This window comes from Phyllostomus hastatus, unplaced genomic scaffold (assembly GCF_019186645.2).
Source record: "Phyllostomus hastatus isolate PE091 unplaced genomic scaffold, TTU_PhHast_1.1 phas_scaffold_200, whole genome shotgun sequence".
Taxonomy (NCBI): domain Eukaryota; kingdom Metazoa; phylum Chordata; class Mammalia; order Chiroptera; family Phyllostomidae; genus Phyllostomus; species Phyllostomus hastatus.
Window position 1 is genome coordinate 1608350 of NW_025334016.1, and position 12900 is coordinate 1621249.

Sequence of the window (12900 nt, forward strand, 5' to 3'; positions counted from 1 at the left end):
GTGATGTTCTGATGTAGTTTAAGAATTCTATTTTGTGCATGTATTTATAAATATATTTATTTTTGTCATTCCTTCTTCCATATATATTTAGGATGGTTCACTGCAAGGCACACAGTTAAATGAGAAAAACTAAAATAGAACCAATTGCTCTGAATTATGAAAAAAAAGAATATGATTATACCCAAACTATGCTTTACCAAGATAATTAAAATATGTATTAAATTCAATTCTTTCTTCCTGGTTGGAAAGGTAAAAAGGAAAAAAGAAAGTATCACATTTTGGTAAAAGGAAAATATAACATGTTTTACAATAATAAATAAGGGGTAATTTGTAGCATCCATCCTTTCACAGAATAGTATTGTACATAATAAAAATAATGGACAGGGCCCTAAATTGTGGTTTTACAAAGGAAATAAAATAGGAATATTATTCCTAAAGTTCTTGACCTTTTCTTTCAATAAAAATCGAGGATTTAATGCAAATACTTAAGAGAGCAACAGTTAATATTATCATGAATCTCTCTGATGATTCTAAGTTAACATAGATGTGACCTTTTAAAAAAAACAAAGGATAGATATCATTTGTCTTAGGTCATCTTTAGAAAGAATAATTATCTTAGCTCAACTTTTTCCTGGAAATTTTTACCTGCTCAAGAGAGGAACAGAATGAGAAACCAAAGTTCAATTTTACAGACTTTGGGGGAGACAACTTAGAATAAGAAATATCACATATGTACATTGTTAGAAATCCACAGTATTGGCCATAAAATGGTTCATAAAATCATCCCTGAAACTGAGTGGTATTCTTTGCTATGGGCCAAAATCTCTGTCTCAGTGGCTTCCACTAACTCAAAGAATTGGCCTGCTGAATGAAATTCGTCAACATTGTTCATTTGAACATGTTGATTTATTTATTCAAAAATCATTTAGCATCTACAAAAAGGACAAAAAAAATCCTGCATTTTTTGTTATATGGCCTAGTGAGTACAATAGGTGAGAGAATTACATGTATAAGTAACCAAAACATTTCAGATTGACCTAAGATGGAAATAAATAAGGAGGAATACAGAGCTATGAAGGGTATATATCAAGTAAGTGGACAGTTAAGATTCCTTAAAAGGATAATGTCTGAACAAAGACATAGATAAGATCTTGGAATAAATGCAGGAGAACATTTGACATGAATACTGTCGTTAGGAGGCCAGTGTTTCTCTAATGTAGTGGGCAAAGGAGAAAGTCGGTTTGAGGAGTTTGGAGGGGATCTGATCACATAGAGTCTTGAGGCTATGAATTTGTCTTTTATGGTAGAAACAACTGGAAATGACTGAAGGATAAATTGGGGGGACTCATTTAGGACAATTTGTGCACAATTTGTGCACAATTTATAAAATTCTGTGAGTGCTGGGTGATGATCTGTTGTTGTTTAACAATGCTACTTTGTGCATAGATATGCATATTCCTTGATTTCTCCCATTCCTTGCTCCATATGAATTTGGGATGGTTCAAAGGTAGATACAGAGTTAAATAAGAAAAACCAAAATAAAACAATAGCTTGAAATTATGGAAGTCCTCTCCTCCTTGGTAGATGGCAAGAATAGAATCAAGAAGACCAGTTATCAAAATAGTGCTCTTGAAATAGTGCTGAGAGGGATACAGTTTCATTTACTATGACAGGAGACTGCGAGAGAAGTACAGGTGTAAGGTTTACATTTTGCATATATGTTCAATAAGCTATATTAGTTATTATGGGCTAAGTGTGCTGTTTCAATACAATACACTTTATTATCAGCATTCTGTTGAAGGACTATGTTTGAATTTTGGCACCTGTTTTTTGATAGTATTAATAACGCAAAAGTGAACATCCTCATACATATCACTTCTTGAAGTCTTTGATGCATATCTCTGGGGGAAATTACTAATAGTGAAATTGCTTGTTTAGTGTGTGGGGCTTCAAAATTTGGTAAGATATTGTCCAATTAGTCCCTAAATGGTTGGATATCTATTTAAAGAGGGTAAGAGTCCCCAGAACTGTTCTTTCTGTTCTTTTCCATAAGAGGATTCTGATTTCTTTGTCCAATGTGACATGTGATATTGCCACATCATGTTTGTGTCATTTCCACACTAAGCAAGCAAAGAGGTATCCATTCCTCAACTTCGGCTACTACTCTGCCCCCACTCAAAGGCTTAGAAAGGCTATTTCTACTCTCTTCATTAACTCAAGTACCACCAAATTTTATGTTATTGTATAGGCTGTGTGTGGTCATTATCAATAACATTACAATTTTTTAAACTTTTGCCCTGGCTGGTGTGGCTCAGTGGTTGAGTGCCAACCTACGAAGCAAAGAGTCGCCAGTTCAATTCTCAGTCTAGGGCACATGCCTGGGTTGCAGGCCAGGTCCCCAGTAGGGCGCACATGAGAGGCAACCACACATCGATGTTTCTCTCCCCTTCTCTCTCCCTTCCCCTCTATAAAAAATAAACTAAATAAAATCTTTTAAAAAAAATCTTTAAGTCAGTGTTATGGGGCTTTGTTAAGTGTTCCCAGAAAATAGGATTTTTCTAGGTGAAGCAAGGGTTGAAGAAACTTTTTACAGTGTTTTATTTTGAACAGAATATTTACGTTTGGAACATCTATTAGCATAACATTTGGGACCATTTGCCAACCTCTCTTCTGCTGGTTACAGAAAATTTTCAGAGTCAGATCTACATATGTTCCTGACTTTTAGTAAATAACTAAAGAGTAAATAACATATGCCACAAAATAATTACCTCAAAAGGAGAATGATAATATAACTTGTGACCTAAAAATTATTTTGAAAGTGTAATTCACAGTCATGTACATTTTTTAAGAATAAAACTTCCAGTGTTTTTAGAGAAACCACAAAGTTTGCTTACATTTTTCACCTTAGATTTTGATCTGCTGTATTGTATTCTCTTTGCTTGTTATCCTATAGTATCCATTATAATCTTTTTTTTCTATTCAAGGTCTCAAGTTATACTGAGGATAGAGTGCAAAACGGATGGGGTCTGGAACTTTCCCATAACATTGATTGCTACTGAGCCTGATGTGGATGGTGTCATTAATGTTGCAGGGACTCGTTTATTGAAGGAAGCTGTTACTAAAGTATGGCTGTCAGGTGGGAAAAGGTAATATATATATCAAATAAGAGTATATAACTGATTTTGTGAATGTAATTTATGCTGAACTGAGGAACAAAACTTAAAATGAAAATTTCTATTGTGTCATCTTTTGCTGGTTAAGCCGGAGCAATATTGCTTCTATGAATCAAAGCTTTATATATTTCATAATTTGTATTTAAAAATTTGAAAGTAGGTCCTACAAGGTGAAAACCAAAACACAAGAAGCAAAATTAAATAATTAGATGTTGAAATTTAGAATAATGTTTCTATTTATTTTTCAAATGATGTTTTAATATATTTGTTCAAGATAAATGGAATGTTCTTCAGTAAATTTTAATGGCTTGGGATTTGAAGTAGTTACTTATTGATTTAATTTCCTATGTTATAATTCTGCTCAGCTGTAGCTATCTTTATTATACTTGTGATAACATGGGCAGCATGATTTCCAAACTTTTCCCTATCTCAAATGTGAAATATGTATTTACAGCTTTTCTGAGTTATACTATACCTACCATAAGCTCATCCATTGTAAGTGTACCTGCCAATAATTTTTTGGAAAAGTTATAGAATTTTCTATCATAACAATAGTCCAGGTCTATTATTCTCCCATCTCTTCCCCAAATTTCCCTCAAACCCTTTTGCAATCAATGATCTACTCTCTGTCTCTATAACATTGCCTTCTTTGGATATTTCATATAAAGAAAATCACCCACTATGTCTTTCTATACACTTTTTAAAAAGCAATTTTAGGCTTACAACAAAATCAACAGGAAGGTACAGAGATTTTTCTTACACCCCCTGGCCCACACATGCATAGACAGCCCCCTCCATTATCAGCATCACTCACCAGAATAGTACATTTGTAAACAAAGATGAACCTACATTGACACATCATGGTCACTCAAAGTCCATAGTTCACCTTAGGGTTCACCATTGGTGTTGAACATTCCAAGGGTTTGCACAAAAGCATAGTGACATAGCCATGATTATATCATACAGAGTATTCTTACTGCCCTAAAAATCCCCTGTATTCTCTCTATATATCGCTCTTTCCCACCCTTAGCAACTGCTAATCTGTCCATTTTCCCTATGGTTTGCCCTGTATTTTCCCTATAGTTCACTTGGCTAGAGGTTTATCAATTTTATTGATGTTTTCAAATAACCAGCATATAAATGCCTCCCGAAATTCTATATTCAAAGTGCTGACTGGGGTCTGATGATAACTACTCTAATTTTCTTTGCAACAGGGCCTATGTAGGTCAGATCTCTTATAAATGAAAGATTGTCTACTGATCACAGAAAGCCAACCTTTGATAAGCAGAGTGTGAAGGGTTTTATGTTACTGGGTCATAATGAGTACATTCCTCACTTACATTATACAAGATCTGAGACATGGAATAGGGGAAGGCAGCACTTGACTTACTCGTTTTCTTCATTTCTAAAACAAATGACTTGCCTGCCTGTGTTTCATGATGGCTCATGCTAGTCCATGTATGCACCATAGAAATTAAGTTTACAAAGGAACTAGGCATGCCTGGAGGCATCTTATGCACTTAGTTCTAAATGAATGATGGACAGTTAAATGTACAATCACCTGTTATATTTGGATCTCTTAAATGGGATAAGACTGAGTTTCATTTAGCCATCTTGAATCCATTGTATTCTTATTTACAACTTCCAGAGATATTTCAAGTTATTAGGTATTTTGGATTACATGTAAATTGATTTAATGCATTCAAAAAGTTTTTCAGGGCTAGTGAAATAGTTTCAACTGATTTCCTCATAACCAATATTTTCCTCAAATGCAACATTGGAAAAAACAATTGGAATAAGACTCCCAAATTATATTTTTCAATTATATACAATGTTGTTACCATTTGCTGCTCCGAATTCTACATATATTTTATTTCACTAATACCATCTGTAGTTCCTTGCATTCCAGCCCATTTTATACATTGTAATAAAACCAATCTCCTTAGAACAATGTTTTAACATGAAACTTCCTTTGTCAAAAGCATCTGATAGTTCCCTGTTTCTTACCCAAGGTGGCATCTAAATTATATATGCACTTCATGGTCCTAGCCTGCTCAGACCTTCCAGATTTCCTCTGCTGTCTAAAACAGATCTTCTCTTCCCATCTTATGGTAAAAGTCACTATTATCAGAGCCTGTCTTACCCATTGCTCTTTAGCATTTGTCTTCATTTTCTTTCTGCTTCTACATGCCCTTCTTAACACCTCTTCAACTTTCTGATTTCTACTCATTGTACTTCTTATTCACAATAAAATCTTACTTGACCAGTTAGACTTTAAACTCCTATAGCACTGTGTAAATCATTCATTGTTTTTCTTTTAATGCATGTGCCTTATCTTTGCAGCAGGTTTCATTTATATATATTCATTCCTTAGGCAATGCATAGGTCTTATTTCTTTCTAATTTTTCCTCGTCTTTTGTATTTCCGGTAGTGAAATTTGTTCATAATTAGATCATGCATCAATGCCTAGCACTGGTAATAAAATGCTTCAAAACAACAATCATAATGATGACTATGTTACTATTGATTGATCTTCATAGAGCAGTTTCCACATGTCAGACACTGATTTAATGGCTTTATAGAAATTAACTTCATTTAACAGATACGAAAACTGAGGTACAAAAAGGCTAGTAAATTACCTGAAGTCATGCATCTAGATAGAACTAGCATCCAGGCCACCCATATCCATAGTCCACCTTTCAAAGCCTCTGCCATGATGCTCAATACATATTTCCTGAATGGATGAGGAAATCCCCTCCTGAACTCCCTATATCTTCTATGTTTCACTGCTGGATCTGTTCTGGGAAACAGTTCTTTACCTTCTCCCTGCCTCTCCCTGCCAGTTTGGATTTCTATTTTCTCACTTACAACCTCCCATGCACTGTGCCTCTGTCCTGCTTTATTCTCCCAAAAAGTTCCTCAACTTCTTCCATAGTCTTCATTTCAAATGTAATCAACCTTGACAGGAAGCTGGTCACTTGAATCTTACATGTCACTCAATTCACTTCAGATCATAGCAACTCATCTTCAGGCCCAAGGATCTTTAATGAACCAGTAAACTACTTTCCTCTCTCTTCACAATGTGAGAACAAAAGGAGAGTGAGCAAATATCACATTGGAAGAGTAATAAAAACAAAAGCTTTATAACAGCTATTGAGTTCAGACATTTTAGATAAGAATTTATTTACAAATTACTGGGTTTTCACTTAAGACATTGAGTTATTCCAAATGTTAGTATAGAAAGCATTTTATTCTTTGTACACTATAAATATAAGAAGTCATGGAAAAAATCTTTAAGATTCCATTTTGCCATACTGGGAAGAATGACATTCTTCAGTAATGTTTAAGATGCTTCCTCACTGTTATTCTGTAAGCATCCCAGAAAGTGACAAGTATCAGACTCACAGCTGCATGGCAGCGTTAGTGTTTAACTTTAGCCAGTGCACAAGGATATAAACTCTGTTCATCGAGTTCTTACAAAGAGACTGCACTAGTGATAAAATTTAAAGATGATGTTTATATTTTTCTTTCAGATATGCTGATCCATTCACTGCATACTTCCTACCTGGTAGTGATCCTGAGTTCTTCGTAAAACCTCAGGCTGGAGAAATTCCTCCTAGTAACACTGATAGAATTGTCCTCACTGTGGGTTATACACCCAAAACATATGGTAGGAACTACAGAGCAAAATTAGTAATACAGGTGAGTTCTATAAAGGCAATAGTCAAGGATACTTGTTGTCACTAAATGCATTAAATCATCTAGGGCACAGGTGGCAAACTCAAGGCCCATGGGCCAAATCCAGCCATCCACCTTGTTTTATCCAGCCTGGCACCTTGTTTCTACCTGGTGGCAGCACCGAGCTCTCACTTGACTGTTAAGGAGTAGTTACATGTATACAGTCCTGAAATCACATTCGGCCCTTTGAAGGCAACCATGAGGCTGATGTGGCCCCTGGTAAAAATGAGTTTGACACCCCTGACCTAGGGAGAAAGGGTTACACCCAATGATCACAGTTAAAGAATAGCAATATTGTCATACAAAAGTGGAACATTTCAACTGCTCTGCCTTATTTGAATTTTCTTATGTCCAGTAAAAAAACTTTTAATTATGGACTACAACAAAAATGTTGTCATCACCAATGGGAAGTAAGAAATGATTTTCCTTCCATATTAAAGAAATGGGGAACAGACAAATAATAACTGCAAAGTAATATTATGGTAACATAATGTTTTGTATAATAACCTAATCAAGGACTTTAGGTGATTTGAGAAAGTGATTTTTGAAAACTTTAAGGCCTAAGGTAGTATCAAAATGTTAAAGTCTAAAATGGAGAAGATTAAGTAGAAGATAAAATTTATTTTGAATTAAAAAAAAACAACATACACTGTAAAATAGGCCTGGCCATTACTGGAAAAGTCTGTTAAAGTGATCACTTCATTAAGAGTTAACATGTACAATTTTGAAAATGTACCCAAATTTCTCCATAAAATTTTTACACATGTATTTTACTAAAAACATTCAGGCTAAAGACAACTTTCCAATTATGTATGAAAAAAATGCCACTGCCACCCTGACTGGTGTGGCTCAGTGCATTGGGCATCGTTCTGTTGAACAAAAGGTCGCCGATTCAATAACCAGTCAGGGCACATGCACAGGTTGTGGGTTTGGTCCCTGGTTGGAACACATACAAGAGATGGCCCATTGATATTTGTCTCCTTCTCTCCCTCCTTTCCCCACTCTCTAAAAATTAATAAATAAAATATTTTAACAACAGAAAAAATTTTAAAAGTCACTATTTCAGTAGCACAGGCACAGAGGATATGTCATCATGTTTCATGACAATCATTGATGCCAAAGTGATCACCAGACTTCTAAATAAGACACCCATTAGGCAGTGCTGTGGGCATCCAAATTAGTTGTTACTGCTTTAATGAATAGAGAAAAGAATAATGTTGAGCTGCTTGAGAACAGTATTTATATTTTTCACTTTTTTGAGAGTTTTTGCAACCCAGGTAGTAAAAATATAAAGCCTCTAGAGTCCTGCTGCACCTCGCCCTTTGCTGCACTGATACTTGACTTAAAATGATCATGCTGCTGTACCTGCTTCACAGGAAATAAGGACAGCCTTTTAATCAAAGGGGATTAAGTGACATCTTTAAAAGTAGATTTACAAATTAAAATGGTGATCACTTTATCTAAGGTACAGTGGACATTTCTGAAATTGCCTACTTAGGACATTTTGCCAACTAAGTCTGTGACTAGTTGCCCTCTGTCAATTTGACAATGCAGTCACTGGAAGCAGAACTGAAGGGTTTTTGTGAGAGAATAAGATGGTATATGGCATCAGCTGAGAACATGATGTTTTCATTAGTAATGAAGTGCTATGTTTTGACAAAACTTGTGTGGGGGACACTGAAATTGAACTATGTTTAAGAAATCACCATTTGGTTGATTCTTTTTTTATTATAGAAAATTCCAAATACGTGTAGAAATAGAGAATAATTCATCTTAATACACTTATCATGCAGTGCGAACAATTATTAACTCATGGACAATCCTACTTCAAGTATATTCCCGCCCCTTTCCCCACCTTCCATATTATTTTGAAGAAAATCTCAGACATCTGCCCTGACCAGTGTGACTTGGTTGGGCATCGCCCTGTAAAGCAAAAGGTTGATGGTGCAATTCCCAGTCAGGGCATCTGCCTGGGTTGCAGGTTTGGTCCCCAGTCGGGATACATATGAGACACAATCAATTGAAGTTTCTCTCTCATATCGACATTTCTCTCCCTGAATTTTTCCCTCCCTTCCCCTCTCTCTAAAAATAAATAAATAAATAACATCTTTTAAACAAGAAAACAAAATTAGAGATATGCTATTATCTACAATTTTTATTAATCTGTAAAAGATAAAAATAATAAGCATGATATGTTATCATATCTAAAAGTTGAAAATAATTTCTTAAGATCAGCTCATATAAAATACCCATTTAGTGTTCAAATTACCATTGACTCTTATTTCTTTAATTTAAAAATATATGTATAGAGTGTTAGAATAAAGGGCATGAACAACTTATTAAAAATATATTTGGATTATATATTATGTGCTATATATAAATATACATACACACCATCATTTATTGCAAACTTCTTTGTATCTTATTTGAAATACACACAATAACATTTAACAATTATTTTCAAAGGGTCTTGGAGATACGTTGGGTAAAAGAACAAATCCTTACAGGTAGTTCCCACTTATACCCACTAGGTTTCAGATAACAGTGCACATCCCCCTTCACATAGCTCCCTCAGGTATACACACTGTGTGGGTCCTTAGTGCAGGTCTCTCTTTTTTTTAAATATGTTTTATTATGCTATTACAGTTGTCCCACTATCCCCCCTTTATTTCCCTCTGCCCTAGGGCAGGTCTCCTAATGTAGCTTATCCATTTTCACTAATGAAGTGGGTCACTTGTAATGTACAAATTTATAATACATAAGCACAATCACCAAAATGTAGCTTTGTTTTTCAAATTGAACATTCTTATATGAAGTAAAATGTTATCTAACTCAAATGACATTTGGTTTGTTCTGCTTTTGACTCATTGCTTCTGAATGCATGATTACTGTGAACACTAGATAGAAGGGCCGGTTATGATTAAAATAAGGCCATTCCAGATGCGCAAGCAATGCCTGCACTTAACATTCTTTGATAAATATTAAACCCTGATGTTCCTACAGTATTCATTTGACCTGGACTTACCCTGAATGAGTTTTCTGAACATACATGGTACAAATGTATGGTACAAATCTTACTGCAAGGAAGAAATCCTAGATGAACACAAGCAGCGTCAGGAAATTCTGCAGGAGCAGTAGGATTTAAGTATGAGCAAAACCACACAGAAAATGCTAGACTGCCTAACATAATATTGCCATCTTGTGCATTATGCAAAATAAATGAAGGATTTTAAAATAAATCCCTGTATAAATTGTACTGACTTGGATTTAGATTACGATTTTCCTTAATAATTTTACACTATTCTCAGAACTTTTAAATGGTTATATTAATTATGTACTTTTATAATAAAAAATGGAAGCAGCTCCACATATTTTGGCAGTCAGTTCTATAGCCACACTTAAATTGTCATGTATAGGTTCACCATGCAGTGTACTGTTTCCGTTAGTTACAGTTACTGCTGGGCTACACTGTCATGCACACCAATAGATTGCTTCCATTTACACAGGATGGATGCTTAGTTCATTCACAGGGCAGACCTCTAATTGTGAAAAACTACTTAGTGAATGCTTCTTAATACATAAAACCAAATGCTTTTCTGAATTGATTTTCCATATTATTTGCTTTTATCCATGCTCTTTCAGTTTTGTATATTTCCTAGACCTTACATGGAGAAGAGAGGTGTTAATTTGATAAACGTTTTCCTACAGTTTCCTCAGTCCTTGCATATTTTGTACAAAATTTCTTCCTCTCCTTGTTTCCAGACAGAGGATAGGTACTATTTGTATGCTGTCAATGGATTTCCTGAAGTCATTGGGCCACCAATGAATGTAAAAGCCAAAATTGACACAACTAACAAGAAGTTTGATGAAAGGCCAATTCATCGGCAAAATTTTATCACTGAAAATGCTAAGCTCCTAAGTACGGGGGTGTCATCTACCATCAAGGGTGCCCCTTTGATGCTGAAGAAAAAATAAATGTTTTTTCAAAAATATTTCTTGTTCTTAAGTAAAACAACATATTTTTGTGATTGTTATTTCATCATTTTACTATTTCTAAAGAATAATATTTCAATTATAACAGGTCTTATATATTTTATGTTTAATGGTAAATCTATTCTCTGAATGTTATACCTAATTTCTCAGTTAATGGATTGGATGCAAATATTGAAATTGGTTCAATTTTAAACTATAGGAGTGCATTTATAGTAAAACTGAAAACTGTAATTTTGATGATAATACTATATCTATTACTGGTGCTGTTCACTTTCTCATGTTGATATTGCTTATGAGCCTTTAAAACATTAATGGTAAAATTAGCATATAAGATGGTGTTAGAAATGCAAGAGAAATAGGAGCAGAAGGAACCAGATGATCTGATCCAAGTGCCTTTATTTGATGCTGCACTTACAGGTGGGCTGAGTGGGCATCAACTGCAATCCCAAGGGGCGGGGCAAGAATGGGGTTTTTAAAAGAAAAAGGGCAGGGTTTGTGAGGGGTTAGGGGAGAGGTTAGTCTCTTGTTCTTCCAGGCAGGTGCCTCAGGGTTCCAAGATGTGAGCCAAGATGATGGATTAGGTAAAGCGCCTGGCTGTTCCCAGGTACAGGAGGGTCAGTCTGACCACAGGCCATTGTGGCTGCTGCCACAATGGTGTCTGTTTGTGGTGGGAGACAGTTCTGATTAAGCTGTGAGCTATTAATAGAGTTGGGACAGCTGAGTCATGGGCAGCCCAGTGGGTTGGAAAACTGGCCTGACTGGGTCATGAGCAGTCTGGCAGGCTGGGAAACTGGCCTGACCCTTTCAGATGGAAAGATTCACAATTTCTGATATCCATTATTTGGAATACTAAGTGCTATCCATGAGTTTTTTAACTTCAGTTACTGTGTTTTTCAGTTCTAAAATTTCTACTTGGGTCTTCCTTATATCACCCATTTCCCTGCTGTTGTTCTGTTTCTTTGCTGATACTCACTATTATTTCAGACATGTTCACAATTGCTTCTTGAAGCTTTTATTGTATTGCTTGTTGGAAATGACTGCTTTAAAATCTTTGTCAGATTATGCTAACATCTCCACCACCTTGGTGTTGGCCCTTACTATCTTTTTTCATTCAAATTAAGATCTTTCTGGTCCTTCATATGAAGAAGGATTTTTTATCTGAAACATCTACATTTTGGTATTATGAAATCCTGAATCTTATTTAAACCTTCTGTTTTAATTGGTTTCATATACTAGCACTCCAGCAGGAGAAGATGAGACACCAACTAGTTACTGCCAAGTGAGGGTGCAAGTTCAGGTTTCCCCTCGACACTCCATTGACACTCAAGGAGTGGGAGACTTCTCAGTACTGCTTGGTCCACTGGGAGTTCCTGTTCCCCATTGGGCATCCAGTAACAGTTCTGTGGCAGTGCCTAGTTCTTGTTCCTTACATGGCCCCCAGTGACAGCACAAGGAGGGTGTCCTCATCATGAGTGCCAGGTGGTGAAAGTCCTCTCTCTTCAGCACCCCAGGTGGGAGGGGCAGGAACCACCTTGTTACTGTAGCATGTAAATAGTTCAGGCCCTTCATGCAGTCTCCCTGGCAATGGGATGATCAGAGCCTTCTTACTACCTAGCAGGGATGAGTATGGAAGCCTTGCCTTCTACTCAGCTTTCTCTGCCACCCCTCCAGAGAGGGGTTGTGGCACTTCATTACAGCCTGGCATGTGTGAGCGTAAGGGTGGGGACCACCATTTCGCCATCACTTGTTAGTGAAACCACACTTTTTTCTGGGATTTGGCTGGAGTAGAGAAGTTATTGTCTAAGTTTTCTGTCCACTAGACTGACCTTTTCCTGTTTTTTGAGTTCCAAGGTTGTCTTTAACCAGTCTACCTTCTCCTCTTCAGGTTTCACAGTTATATCCATCCACCTATCTGTATATAGAGAGAAATAGATATATGTATATGGATACAGATTTTAGTTGTACTTATTGGGAAGAAAAGGGATAAATAAATTTA

The 12900-nt window shown here is 35.9% G+C and overlaps 1 protein-coding gene across 1 annotated transcript in view; it reads left to right on the forward strand.

The window, feature by feature from the left end:
• Nucleotides 1-10886, forward strand: part of CFAP47 (cilia and flagella associated protein 47) — a 333438-nt gene extending 322552 nt beyond the window's left edge. The window contains 3 exon segments of the mRNA XM_045860609.1: nt 2985-3146; nt 6707-6875; nt 10674-10886. Coding sequence (XP_045716565.1) covers nt 2985-3146; nt 6707-6875; nt 10674-10886 — 544 coding nt within the window.
• The last annotated feature ends 2014 nt before the right edge of the window (nt 10887-12900 follow it).